Genomic DNA, 12,317 nt, shown 5'->3' on the forward strand with positions numbered 1-12,317 from the left:
ACCTGTGCACTTGATTATGGCCATTATTATTTTGCCTAAATGCAAAACTCTGCATTTGTTTCTGTTGAATCTCATTTTGCTTCCGTCCAGTTTCCCATGCTATCTTTTCCTAGTTCATAGCATTTAATCAGCTTGCAAATCACATTATCATGGGGGGACACTATTAGGTGTTTTGCTGAAACCAAGATCATTGCGTTCACAGTCGTTCTTCAATCCACTAAACTAGTAACTTGATTTTATATTTCTCTCTCTCTCCCTCTCACCCTCCCTCTCACACACAGTATATATAGACACACATTTATTATTTGTAATCCGTGCAGGCTTCTGCTGACCATTGCATTGCTATCAAGGTGCTTGCAAATTGACTCACTAGAAATCTATTCTAGTTATCTTCCCTAGCACTGAAGTCAGATAGACTCATTTCACAGATCCTCCTTTTCAAGATCTCGAACAGCAATAGCCTTCAGCCCTGTGGCACTTCACCTGTTCTCCAAGATCTCCCAAAGATGATTAAGACAGAAGTTATGAGAGTACACCAGTGAGTTCCTTTTAGTACCCTCTAGGATGCAATTCATCTGGTCCTTGAGGCGAAACAATTTCAGGTAGTGAGGCATTTCCTGATGAAAGTTCTTACCAATCTCAAACAGAAGCTCTGGCCACGCTGCTCATGTGCTGAGTATGTTACTTATGGAAGATGGAACACAATTGCCCTTTGTGGGGGGAAGACAAGAGGCAAAATAGCAACTGAGCAATCCAGCCTTCTGTGCCACCTGTTAATATTTCACCATCCTTACCGAGAAACAGGCCTAGTGCCCTTCCTCTTCCTCCAAACACACCTTTTTATTGTTCTTGGTAGCTCTCACTCCAGCCCCAGCTTATTCTGATCTTCTGCTTTCCCAGCAAGTCTGGACTACACAATCCTAGTGGCCTGCCCTTCCATCCATTTCTTATACACTATATGCCTTTTTTAAATCTTCAGCTCATTAGGCTTTTCTACAGCTGCTCTGGCTTTAAGGGGGGGAGTCCCATTTTCTTCTCTTGCTGGCTTGTTTGAGATGGCTCCCGTTTTCTTCTCTCATTGGAATAGTGCCTTTAGTAACCTCCTTTCGGGATTTATCCTGGTCAATGCTGCAAATTCTGATGGAGAGTCATGGGAACAGGCAGTGGGCATAAGCCAGGGAGACTTATGTGCCAGGGAGACATCACACACTTCCAGGCCTGGCCTGGCCATACTTTTAGACAGGATAGGAAGGCCTGCCACAAGCAACTGTGTTTGTGGTACCATTAAGGGCAGCACATTGTCATGTATTTAACTTTATGTTCTTTTAGTAACATATTTGGGGGGCCCATTTGACCTGTCCACATCGGGCGCAAAACCATATGTATCCATCTCAGCTAGACACACTTGTTTCCCCGTCAAACATTTCAGTTGTTCATCAGAAGACATTCAGTACCCAAGTGACACACCCATTTGCTGGGTAAAATGTGAATCAGCTCTTAGAAAGGCAGAGTCTTCCATCTATCCTTTTGAGCAAATGTTTGCAGCTAGGCAAAAATTTGGCATTTGCTCTTACCTTAAAAGTCCTGTCACCGAGGCATGAATCACAACATTTTTTGTCCAGTTTCTAAAGATTACTGTGTGTGCGCGCACTTATATTTGTAACGACGGGATGGTTTCTTGTATACATCCTACTACCACTTTAAAATATCTGTAGCAAAAATAATAATAAAAACATCGCAACAAGTAGCAAAATTTGGGTGCTTACTAGAAACCATCTAGTAAAATATATATATTTTAAAACACTGGTGATCTTTCTATTTTATGTAAAACAATCCCCAAGTGGGTTTTGAAGGATAAACTTCTCCACAAAAAATTCATAAGCAGATTGACTTCAAATGTTTACATGTGCAGCGAAAACCTCTCCTAGTCCTTAAAAATGTTCACTTTTTTCTCCCCTCAGGAGATTTCCAGCACTTTTTCAGAGTTCCCTGCCTTTAAAGGGATTTTTTCTTTTGTAGTTTAAAAAAAGAAGATTCTTCCCACCTCGTAAAGGGATGCACTTTTTCACAAAGATTTTTCTTAATCAATACAGTTTGTAGATGAAGGTACATATCTGAAGAGAATCAAGAAACCTCTGGCCTCAGCAGGAGGCAACTTCTTCTAAGGGCTTGTGGGGCTTAGGAGAAGAGGGAAGTTTGGGGTGGGGGTTTGGGGGAGGGTATGTGTAGAAACTGCAACTGGAATTTTTTATATATATAAAAAATCCCATTTATTGACTGGTTTGCATGTTTTTTGGAGTCTGTAAACAAACAAAAAAATAAAAATTGCGGGGCGCAATCCCCACGCACACCACTGTGAGGCCTGTGTCCTTTGAGCAGAGAGAACCGCTTGCCACTGTCACTCGGGAATGTCGATTACCAATTCATCGTCACCATCCAGGGGGTCTTCGCCACTTCCCTCCCCGGTGTCACTGAACATCTGGTGGGGCACCGTACTGAGGATGGTGGGCGGCGGCAGCTTGGGGGTCCCGCGGGGCGAAGGGAAGGGCAACCCCACCACCACAGATGAACAGTCAGAGTGGGAGGTGGGGGGCAGCGGGAGCTGCAGTGGGGAAAAGAACAAGAAATTGTGGGTGGGAGAGTGAGCCAGGCAGCGCCAAACCTCCTCCTCTTGCATTGCACTCTCTAGTCCCACACAGAAAGGAGCAGCACGTTGCCCACCCCCGTATGAAATGGCAGAATTTCGCGGAAATTTCCTTCCACACAGAGTAACACTGTACTTATTTTAGCCTGCCCAAGCCCATAACACTTGACCTCTCTTCTAGAACTTTCCAGGCTTGCTACCAAGAGCTTAGCGTTTATCCAGGATGTGTAAGGATAGGATGAGCAAGCCTTCCAATAATTCACAGGGTGGGTCTGCAATGTTGTATGTAGCACTGAGACCCATCCAAGAGAACCTCCCCCTTCTGCCATGCACCACATCGTTTTCTTCTTAAAATGCCTTTGTGTCTTTTGGCTAAAAGGTGCTGTATTGATGGGTTCAAACAATCCCCCAGAACAAACAAAAACTGTTCTGTGAGAGACAGTGAAATTTCCCAGCAGCTCGCTCAGAAGAACCCTCCACAATTCCCAGGGTTCCCTGAAGAGAAGCCATGATACCACAGAGGTTCAAAAGGAGTTGTAAGTTTGCAGTGTAGTTGCAGCTTCATTGCTTTTCTATGTTATTATGCCCTACTGTGTTCAATGAGAATAATTCAATCTACATGTGCATAGAAAACATCACAATGTGTTTGCATGTATATATAGAGAGAAACACACCCAAAATTACATTCCATTCTCCCCACCCCCAGATTATATTGAAATACAGCAATAGGAGCCCCAAATTTAATTCAGTCCCCTACATTCAGACTTCAACCTGTCCACTTAGTGGACTGGAGACACCCTCCACCCCCCCACCCCACCCCCCGACACAATCTAGATGGTACCTTGAGCTTGCGGGGCCTTTGGGGCCGCCTGGCAGAGCGGGTGGCGTTGGCATCAGGTTGGGGGGGCCCAGGCTCAGGCTCTAGTGCCAGGTAGTCAGAGGGGAAGGGAGCATAAGGGGGTGAGGCCAGCTGGGTGGGAAAGGGGTGGAGGCGGGGTGGGGAGATGGAATAAGAAATCAAAGTATGAATGATGAGCATGCAAGCCCCAGAAAGGGATTCCGAGTAAGAAGCCACACACATATAATTTGAGAAATCTATGCCTGGAAGCTTGAGCTGGCCAAGCATCACCACCGACCGTCTTTAAGATCAGACCAGAAGGCCACCCAATCCAGCCCCCTCCCAGCAACTCATGTTCAGAGATAGCGTGCCTCTGAATCTGGAGGTTCTACATAGCCGTAGCAGCTAAGTAGCTTTTGGCAGACCTCTCCCCCTCTGCAGATTTGTCTAAACTTTTCTGAAAGCCACCTGAGCTAGTTGCCATCACACCCCAGCGGCAGGGGACTCCATAAGCCATGGCACGTTTTGTGAAGTATTTTCTTGGATCGATGCTGAATCTCCTCTCCGTCATTTTTACTGGGTGAGCCCAAGCTGTAGTATTATGAAAGGGGAGGGGAAAGTCTCTCTCCACCTTCTCCACTCCACGTGTCATTTTATAAATCTCTTACCACAGCCTTCCCTATATTGGTGCCTGCCGGAAGTTTCAGATGACAAGTCCCATCAGCCCCAGACTTGGTTAGTCACCCCCCTCCACCCACCCCCCTAAAAGGCATAAAATTTTAGCCCTTCCTTGGTAGAGGAGGGGTTCCCAGTTTCTTTATCATTTTGGCTACCCTTTTCAAGCAAACGTCAAGCCTTCGTTGAAATGGGCCTTCTCCTCTTTGAGGGGACCAGATGTGCATACAAAACATGACTGACTACCCAAACACATAGCTCAGACCCAAACACTGCATGGGTGTGCATTATTATACAAGGTGCAGGTAACTAAACATCACCCCACCCCCACCCCGCATACCAGTATGACAAACTCACTTCTCCCAACATATTATGCTATCTCTGGCCAAGGCAGAGAGAGGTTCCATTTCATGTCTATATAGCATGTTAGCAGCCACAAATAAATGCTGTAATAGAAAATAATGAAGCGAAATGGAGGTGGTATGGGGAGGAGAGGGTGAGGAACAGCCTTGGGCGCTCTGACATCCATATCCAATGTCAGTTCTGTCCTTGAAGTTAGGGAAGCCATTTTGAGAGAGAGGCCCAGAGTACTTGTGGCCATAATGAGAAATGGTTATCCTGCCAAACTCAGCAGCAGTACCAAAGACACCAGAGTGACCATTTTGAATGCTGCCCAAGAATCTTAGCCAGAGTGGGCAATGGCATTCAAGCGTCTGTCACCGCAGCCATGGTGGACAGTACACAAGATGAGAGCCTTTGTTTCGTCTTGGCCTAGGAAAGCAATGGGAACTTCATTGCCACTCTAATCCCTGACACCATTGCCTCATCTCTATGGTAGGCCGTGTTAAAGGTCTGGTTAGCTCAACTAAAACCTAGCCAAACCATCTCTGATGTTTGAAAGGGACCTTATCCAAGGCCATATTTACCCCACACGTTTAAAGCTCTAGGATGACACTTGGAATAGTCATGGCTTCTTCCCCCAAAGGATTCTGGGAGTTTTGTTAAGGGTGCCGAGAATTCTTAGGGAGCCCCCTATTCCCCCCTCAGAGCTACAATTCCCAGGGTGGTTTAACAGTCAATCCCTCTTTCCAGGGATCTCTATCCCTATCTCTCAGTACTTTAAACCTACGGGGCAAAGGTGGCCCAAGTCTTTTCCTAGTTCACAGCATTTGAAGGCAGTGCCTGCAAGGTTTGACTTGAGCAGCCCTATCCTACCCAGTCCTTATACCCAGACAGGAATGGAGTTACTCACAGAGGTCAAGTAGGGAGATGGCGTCCCTGAAGCCGGGAGCCCAAAGCCGGAAGTTGGCTGGAGGGAAAGGCCTGAAGACGAAGGGGATGAAGCGCTGCCAAGCTGTGGACTTTGTTTTCTGTGGGTAGAAGGAGAAAGGAGTTGCCATGTGGATGAAAAGTTGACACGAGCGCAAGCCACAAGGCCAGAGCGCCTACGGGCATGGCTTGCGCATGGTGCCAAAGAAATCATACTGAGTGGCTCAGTTTACACGTCAAACATCTACCCTGTACATGCCTATCATTACTCAATTACAACTGGATTTATATCCCACCTTTCCCTTTAAAGAAGCCCAGGGTGTCAAAATAGTGAATACTTTTTTGTATTCTAAAAAATAAAATAAAATTCAGAGTTGCCAGGAGCAGTGTCTTTCAGCTATCAAATGTTCAGGTAAAATTTCTCCTGGAAGTCAATACTGAGGGAGACAGACACACCTCACCAGAGAGGGCATTTCACAGACTGGGAATGACTTCTAGAAAGACCCATCATGGGTCAGCACCAGCCAGGCAGCCCCCAGTGAAAGCACCAGCACCACCAAGGCTAAATATCTGCTGATCATGTCTGTTCCCCACTTGTACTGGGAGGAAACAAGACAGAAATAAATATTGGTTTGGTTTGGTTTGTTACGTATTTTGTGTTCTCATTTTGAATTTTTATGCTGTAAACCTCCCTGCAATCTTTGCATGGAGGACAGTTTATAAATGAAATAAATAAACTTTAAGAAAACAAAAGCTATGATAGCTGGCACAGGGTTAAGTCCAACCTTGGGATTATGGTTTGTTTTGCTCCAAAAAAACCCAAACCAGTAAGCCAAGAACAACAAAACCTGGCTTGACCGTGGTTTAGTTGGGAGCTAAGAAAACTACAGTCCACGGTTCAGGAATAACACAAAGCCAGGAATCACTGTTTATGTTTCCTCCCAGCATCTTTGGGGTAGGGGAAAGCAGGGGTGATTTGCTCATGCACCGTAATGTGTGGTTTATGGCTTACTGTGGCATGCAATGGACGACCAGCAAAACAGACATCTTTGCTTCCTGTAAAGATCACCCCCTAGCATATACAGTGATACCTCGGGTTACAGACGCTTCAGGTTACAGATGCTTCAGGTTACAGACTCCGCTAACCCAAAAATAGTACCTTGGGTTAAGAACTTTGCTTCAGGATGAGAACAGAAATTGCACAGCGGTGACGCAGCAGCAGCAGGAGGCCCAATTAGCTAAAGTGGTGCTTTAGGTTAAGAACAGACCTCCAGAATGAATTAAGTTCTTAACCCGAGGTACCACTGTACATAAAAATGGCCCTGCAAGGTCATGTAGGAAAACAACATGTGCTCTTTTTTGCTTCCTAAAAAGAGAGAGCATTTTGAAAACTGGCTGAACTTGGCCAAGCAGAAGGATTCTGCCCATTGGGGAAGCCCACAAGATATATCATCCCGTGGTTTGTGGCACTGATCCTCACCCTTCATCTTGGAGACCAGGGCTCACACACTCACCTCTTTAGGGACTGTGGCTCTGCCCCCTTGGGGACCTCCCCATCACTGTTGTCAGAGGAGGCTGTTGCCTCTGAGTCTGAAATGAAAAATTAGTTTCAGTCAGATCTGAATACCAATGTTCGGCTGAGGAACTCAGGTACCTAACATACATGGGGGTAATTTTATCCATACAACACCCTTGCGAGGCAGGTTAGGCCGAGAGAAACAATTTGGGCAAGATTATCCCATAACCTTCAAGGCTGAGTGGTGGATTTGAACTCGTGTCTTCCCAGCCTAAACTCATGCTGCTTCACTGATTCATGTGACCATCTCCTAGCGCAAGAGCTCTTGCCCCAGATCCTCCTCATTTTGGGCCTCAAACTGCAGACATTAGGATTAAGCTATTATGTCCTTTCAAATGACTTTTAGCTACCAGTCTTTCTACCACCACATTTATTGAATTATACGCTTCCATGACATAATCATGACACTGCTTTGTTATTTTGGAGAAGGCTGTTACTGCTGCTGTGGAAACAACATTTCATTTTCTTCCACTTCTTTGCACATGTCCAAGACAGTGTGGGTGGGCTACCCTCCCCAAAGCACACAACCAGAAGAAAGTCGTGAGCCCTGAATTACCTGATGATTCTTCATCCACGTTCTCATACTGGAGCAGGCGATCAAGCAGAAAACTGGAAAACAGGAAACGATCAGGAGGAGAGGAAGTCACAATCTCAAATGCAACACTTAATTTCTAAGCGGAGAATGTCTGAGGCCAGCACTCTGCCACCTGCCTCAGAAGCCCTGCTCTTCAAACCCAAGTGGCACAGAGATTGCACCAGAAAATTCAGCAGCAGAAGAAAGGCACTCTGCACATACACTGAGGCACTTTTCTCTATTTTTAGTGCCCAAAGACTCAAATTCTGCTCTGGTATTGAAAACAAAGTCTGGATCTCAATGCTAGACATCTTTGACATAAACTAAGTCCGGCTGCCACCTCAGATATCCTGTTCCTGCTCCCTCCCCACCATTTATGGAACAGTCACCTTTTCAAGGCAAGGCTCGCCTGCAACATTATTAGCAGTTTTTCAGACAGAAACCAAACAGGTGCAGTTTTCCCTATCATGAGATGCATTGATTTCCCCCTGTCACATGGCTTTTAAGGACCCAGGAACCCTGCCCAAAAAAGATGGCAACCCTATCTATTATTTATTTGTTTGTAGAATTGATATCCCACCCTTCATCACTAAAAGATTTCATTTCTCCTGCACCGGGCCCACAAGCATCTCTCAGTGTCAGCGCCACAACCTCTCCCATCATCTCCCCATTCTGCACCCCCTCTGCCCATCTCTGTTGCATAGGCCCACCTTTTATCCCGTGAAACTTTTAAGAGTTTCCTTTGCGCTTTTCTCAGTTCTTCCTGGAAACATTCTTGTTCCTGAGAAATAACAAGAGAGACCATGCAAGTCAGAAGGAGACTGTAAAACAATATTAATATTACAGCTTTATTCATACTGAACAAAAATTATTTTGTTGTGAATAGATGTAAAGGTGGGAAAATGTAATTTGTTAAAATTTTTGTTTTGGAATTTAATCTTAGGGAGGAAGCTGGGGAAAGGGGAGAGATTCCACCCCCCTCCACCTGAAATTAGAAATGGTAGAAGAAAAAATTACAAAGTTGAAAGAAACCAGCAAGGTCGTAAGTCAAAAGAATATACTGTAAAATATGAATTTTACGATTTGTGTTCAGAATTTAAAAGAGAATTATGCGAGATAAAGGAAAATGTTGATAAAACAGCTTCTCAAATCCGGGAAAATACTAATTTACTTTCAGAGGCTGTGGGACAACTTAAAGAGGTGAACATACAAACCACTGAGTTGGGAAAGGTTGAGGTGGGAAGCTCGAGGAAAATACAAGGGAAAGTAAAGGTGATCCACAGTAAAAATGGCACCTCGTGTGAATTGATCTGGGAAGATTTTACTTTGATGGAGACAATACAGAAAGGAAGGGGGAAAGGTATGAGAGGCTACTATATGTGGTGGCAATGTAAAGTTATTAAGAAGGCCTGGGAGGGAACATATAAAGATCTGAAGAGAATGTTGAAAATGACCTTTGTTTAAAAAAATAGAAGCTATGATTCTGAAAGGTACAGGACTTAATCGATTTACTAGGCAAAATACTTTGTTCCTGCACCTGAGAGTGGACACAAGGCCAAGACCAGCCCATCCCCATAGAAGGAAGAAGCCACTGCCAAAGAAGATTGGTAAAATAAATTACAGTAATGAACTATAGGACATATTAGACAACTTGAAACCCAAAGGACATTGGTTTTCTCTTTTAAATAAGGGAAATGTTTAAAGCATAACCTTGTAAGCTTTGTGGATAGGCTTTTACATTAGTTGAACTTTTAAAAGTCACTTGTAATAAGATGAGTAAAGTTTAAAAATTGGATTGTTAAAAATCTAAGATTTTAAGGACGTGCTTGAATAAGAGTAAAATAATGGAACCGGGAGGGGAAGTGGAGGGAAGTCTATTAAGATTATGGTCTAAATTTTTGAATGTGGATATTATTATTATTTTTTATTTTGGTTGTTTTTGGAAAATTAATAAAATGTTCTCGGAAAAAAAAGAAAAGAATGCCAACCCGTTAGTCAGCCATTCTGGAATTAATTGCAGGACAACAAAGTGTGATTTTTGCAAGCTCTTGTGATAACTAAGAGACTTATATTTTGAACCTGAAAGGATAAATACCCACCATCTATTACGGAATGATCCAAAGACCCTAAAACTCTTGCTACATTTGAACATACTTCTTAGAAATGCAAATCTCACTTGGATATCTTTTGGGCATATATTGAGCTATACGTCAAAACTAAAATGTATTGACAGTTACTGTATCATTAATGTGAGCTGACAGTGTTTTTCTTTTTCTTTCCTTTTTCAAACTATCAAATCGCTTAATCAAATAATATTTATATACCAGAGGGAAGGGGTGCTTTTTGGATTTCTACCAAAGGGTCAGCTCCCAAAAATCATCACGTTTCACACTAGTCTTATATTCCTTTGTTTCATAGAGATTCCTTGCTGTTCTGCTGGTTTTAAAATGCCTTCACTGAAGGACCAGGTGCGCAGCCTGGGAGTCATTTTGGACTCACAGCTGTCCATGGAGGTGCAGGTCAATTCTGTGTCCAGGGCAGCTGTCTACCAGCTCCATCTGGTACGCTGGCTGAGACCCTACCTGTCTTGCCAGAGTGTTGCATGCTCTAGTTATCTCCCGCTTGGACTACTGCAATGCGCTCTACGTGGGGCTACCTTTAAAGGTGACCCGGAAACTGCAATTAATCCAGAATGCAGCAGCTAGACTGATGACTAGGAGTGGCCGCTGGGACTATATAACACCGGTCCCGAGAGATCTGCATTGGCTCCCAGTACGTTTCCTAGCACAATTCAAAGTACTGGTGCTAACCTTTAAATCCCTAAACGGCCTCGGTCCTGTATACCTGAAGGTGCGACTCAACCCCCATCGTTCAGCCCGGACACTAAGATCCAGCGCTGAGGACCTTCTTGCAGTTCCCTCATTGCGAGAAGTGAGGTTACAGGGAACCAGACAGAGGGCCTTCTCGGTAGTGGCACCTGCCCTGTGGAACACCCTCCCATCAGATGTCAAGGAAATAAGCAGCTATCCTATTTTTAAAAGACACCTGAAGGCAGCCCTGTTTAGGGAAGTTCTTAATTTTTATTTTATTTTATTTACACCCCACCCTCCCCAGCCAAGACCAGGCTCAGGGTGGCTAACATCAAGTATAAAAACCATTGATTAAAATACAACTTAAAATGCAGCCTCATTTCAGTGGAAGCCCAGATCAAAAACTATTTGCGGGGAGAAAACGACAAATCTTCACCAAGGCCAACCATCCAGACTGGTCCTACTTGGGCCAGAAAAAAGCCAGGGAAGTCCTCAAATAGGGGTTCCATCACAGAAGGAAAAGGAAAGAAGGGGAGGGGATCAGGCTGATTCCAAGCCAAAGGCCAGGTGGAACTACTCTGCCTTACAGGTCCTGCGGAAAGAAATCAAATCCCGCAGGGTCCTGGTCTCATGAGACAGAGCGTTCCACCAGGCTGGAGGCCTGGTTGAAGCTAATCTAACTTCCTTAGGGCCTGGGACCTTTAGAGTATTGCTATTTATGGACCTTAAGGTCCTCCGCGGGGCATACCAGGAGAGGCAGTCCCGTAGGTATGAGGGTCCTAGGCTGTATTGCTTAATGCTGTACTGTTTTTAACACTCGATTGGGAGCCGCCAGAGTGGCTGGGGAAACTCAGCCACATGGGCGGGGTATAAATAACAAATTATTATCATTATTATCTTTATTATTATTCATTGAATGTACTGTACTGTAAATGTTTTAACTGTGGTGAGTTGCTTCCCAGACTGAAGAGCAGGATATTAAATGGCTATAAGAAAGCTCTTCTCACACATTTATCTTTTTTTTAATGCTCAAACAATAACCCTGCAAAGTAGGTTAGCACTATAACCTCCCACATATTGCTCACTCTTAACCTACAGCTGCTTATCACAGCACTCATGGTAAAGATAATCCCCAGAAAAGACCCCCAAACCTAGAACACACCCCTCCACGTCACACTAGGTTTCGAAAGATGAAATCCTAGGCATGTTTTTTTTAGGGAACAAACCCCACTGAAACCAACCCCGCTCTCAGCTCTCTTACAAGTGAGCAGGCTATCCAGTCTCGATCCAAAAAAGGTTTTAAGATCTACTCGGATCTCCCTATAAAAACAAACGCGCGGGTTGATTCAACAGATCTTAACCCGGGGCGCCCCACGTGCTCTCCCCCCCCCCCACCGAGACCAGGATGCCCACAATGTTTTGGACACATGGAATCGGAAACATGTTGACACGGCATAACCCTCGGCTCCCACCCTGTTTTTCTCACTCATCCTTAACTCGCTCCACTGCAAACGTAAATATTGCCCCCTCCTTCAAAAATAACATGACCTGCTCCCCCAAAAAGTCCTTCCCTCCGGTGCCTCCCCTGTCCCCACCGCCCCCCCCCAAGCTCCTCACATAGATCAGGAACTTCAGCCTCCTCTTCAAGGCCCTGTAGCGCCTTTTGTAGCCCCCGCTGCCAGGATCAGGCTCCCCCGCCCCGTTCATGCCCACCTGGGGGAGCAACTGGAGGCAGGAACTGAGACTGGGAAGAGAGAGAGCACGGAGGAGGGGGCGAGGGGGGGGAAAGGTTACAGTGGAAGAACTACATTTCCCGGTATGCTCCGGAAAGAAACTTCAGCAAAGCGGATAGGCAGGACTACGAGTCCCAGCATGCCTCGCGGCGGGAGGCTCTTTCCACAACAACCAACCCCCAATTTTTTTATTATTAT

The 12,317-nt window shown here is 45.0% G+C and overlaps 1 protein-coding gene across 2 annotated transcripts; it reads right to left on the minus strand.

Annotated features, from left to right (window-relative positions):
* Positions 1–251: 251 nt before the first annotated feature.
* INO80E (INO80 complex subunit E) lies at positions 252–12,226 on the minus strand. 2 transcript variants are annotated; one of them, XM_081884792.1, is made up of 7 exons: positions 12,004–12,221; positions 8,287–8,357; positions 7,559–7,611; positions 6,941–7,016; positions 5,410–5,527; positions 3,486–3,614; positions 252–2,602 (listed from the first exon to the last, which is right to left on the minus strand). In XM_081884792.1, the coding sequence occupies exons 1-7, from the start codon at positions 12,091–12,093 to the stop codon at positions 2,399–2,401; spliced, it is 741 nt and encodes a 246-aa protein (XP_081740918.1). In that variant the 5' UTR covers positions 12,094–12,221; the 3' UTR covers positions 252–2,398. The 2 variants fall into 2 exon arrangements, with proteins under 2 accessions (XP_081740918.1, XP_081740919.1); XM_081884793.1 differs by lacking the exon at positions 3,486–3,614 and having other exon boundaries at positions 12,004–12,226.
* Between the last annotated feature and the right edge of the window lie 91 nt (positions 12,227–12,317).

The sequence above is a fragment of the Podarcis melisellensis genome (genome assembly GCF_964234715.1).
Source record: "Podarcis melisellensis genome assembly, chromosome: 13".
Classification (NCBI taxonomy): Eukaryota; Metazoa; Chordata; class Lepidosauria; order Squamata; family Lacertidae; genus Podarcis; species Podarcis melisellensis.

What these genes read in the sequence shown, in the direction of transcription:
- INO80E (XM_081884792.1), bottom strand. Translation starts at nt 12,093, where the DNA reads ATGAACGGGGCGGGGGAGCCTGATCCTGGCAGCGGGGGCTACAAAAGG. An exon ending in GGCTGAAGTTCCTGATCTAT is followed by an intron (nt 8,358 to 12,003) that starts GTGAGGAGCTTG and finishes GTTATTTCTCAG; the next exon opens with GAACAAGAATGTTTCCAGGA. An exon ending in CATCTCCCTACTTGACCTCT is followed by an intron (nt 3,615 to 5,409) that starts GTGAGTAACTCC and finishes TTTCCCACCCAG; the next exon opens with CTGGCCTCACCCCCTTATGC.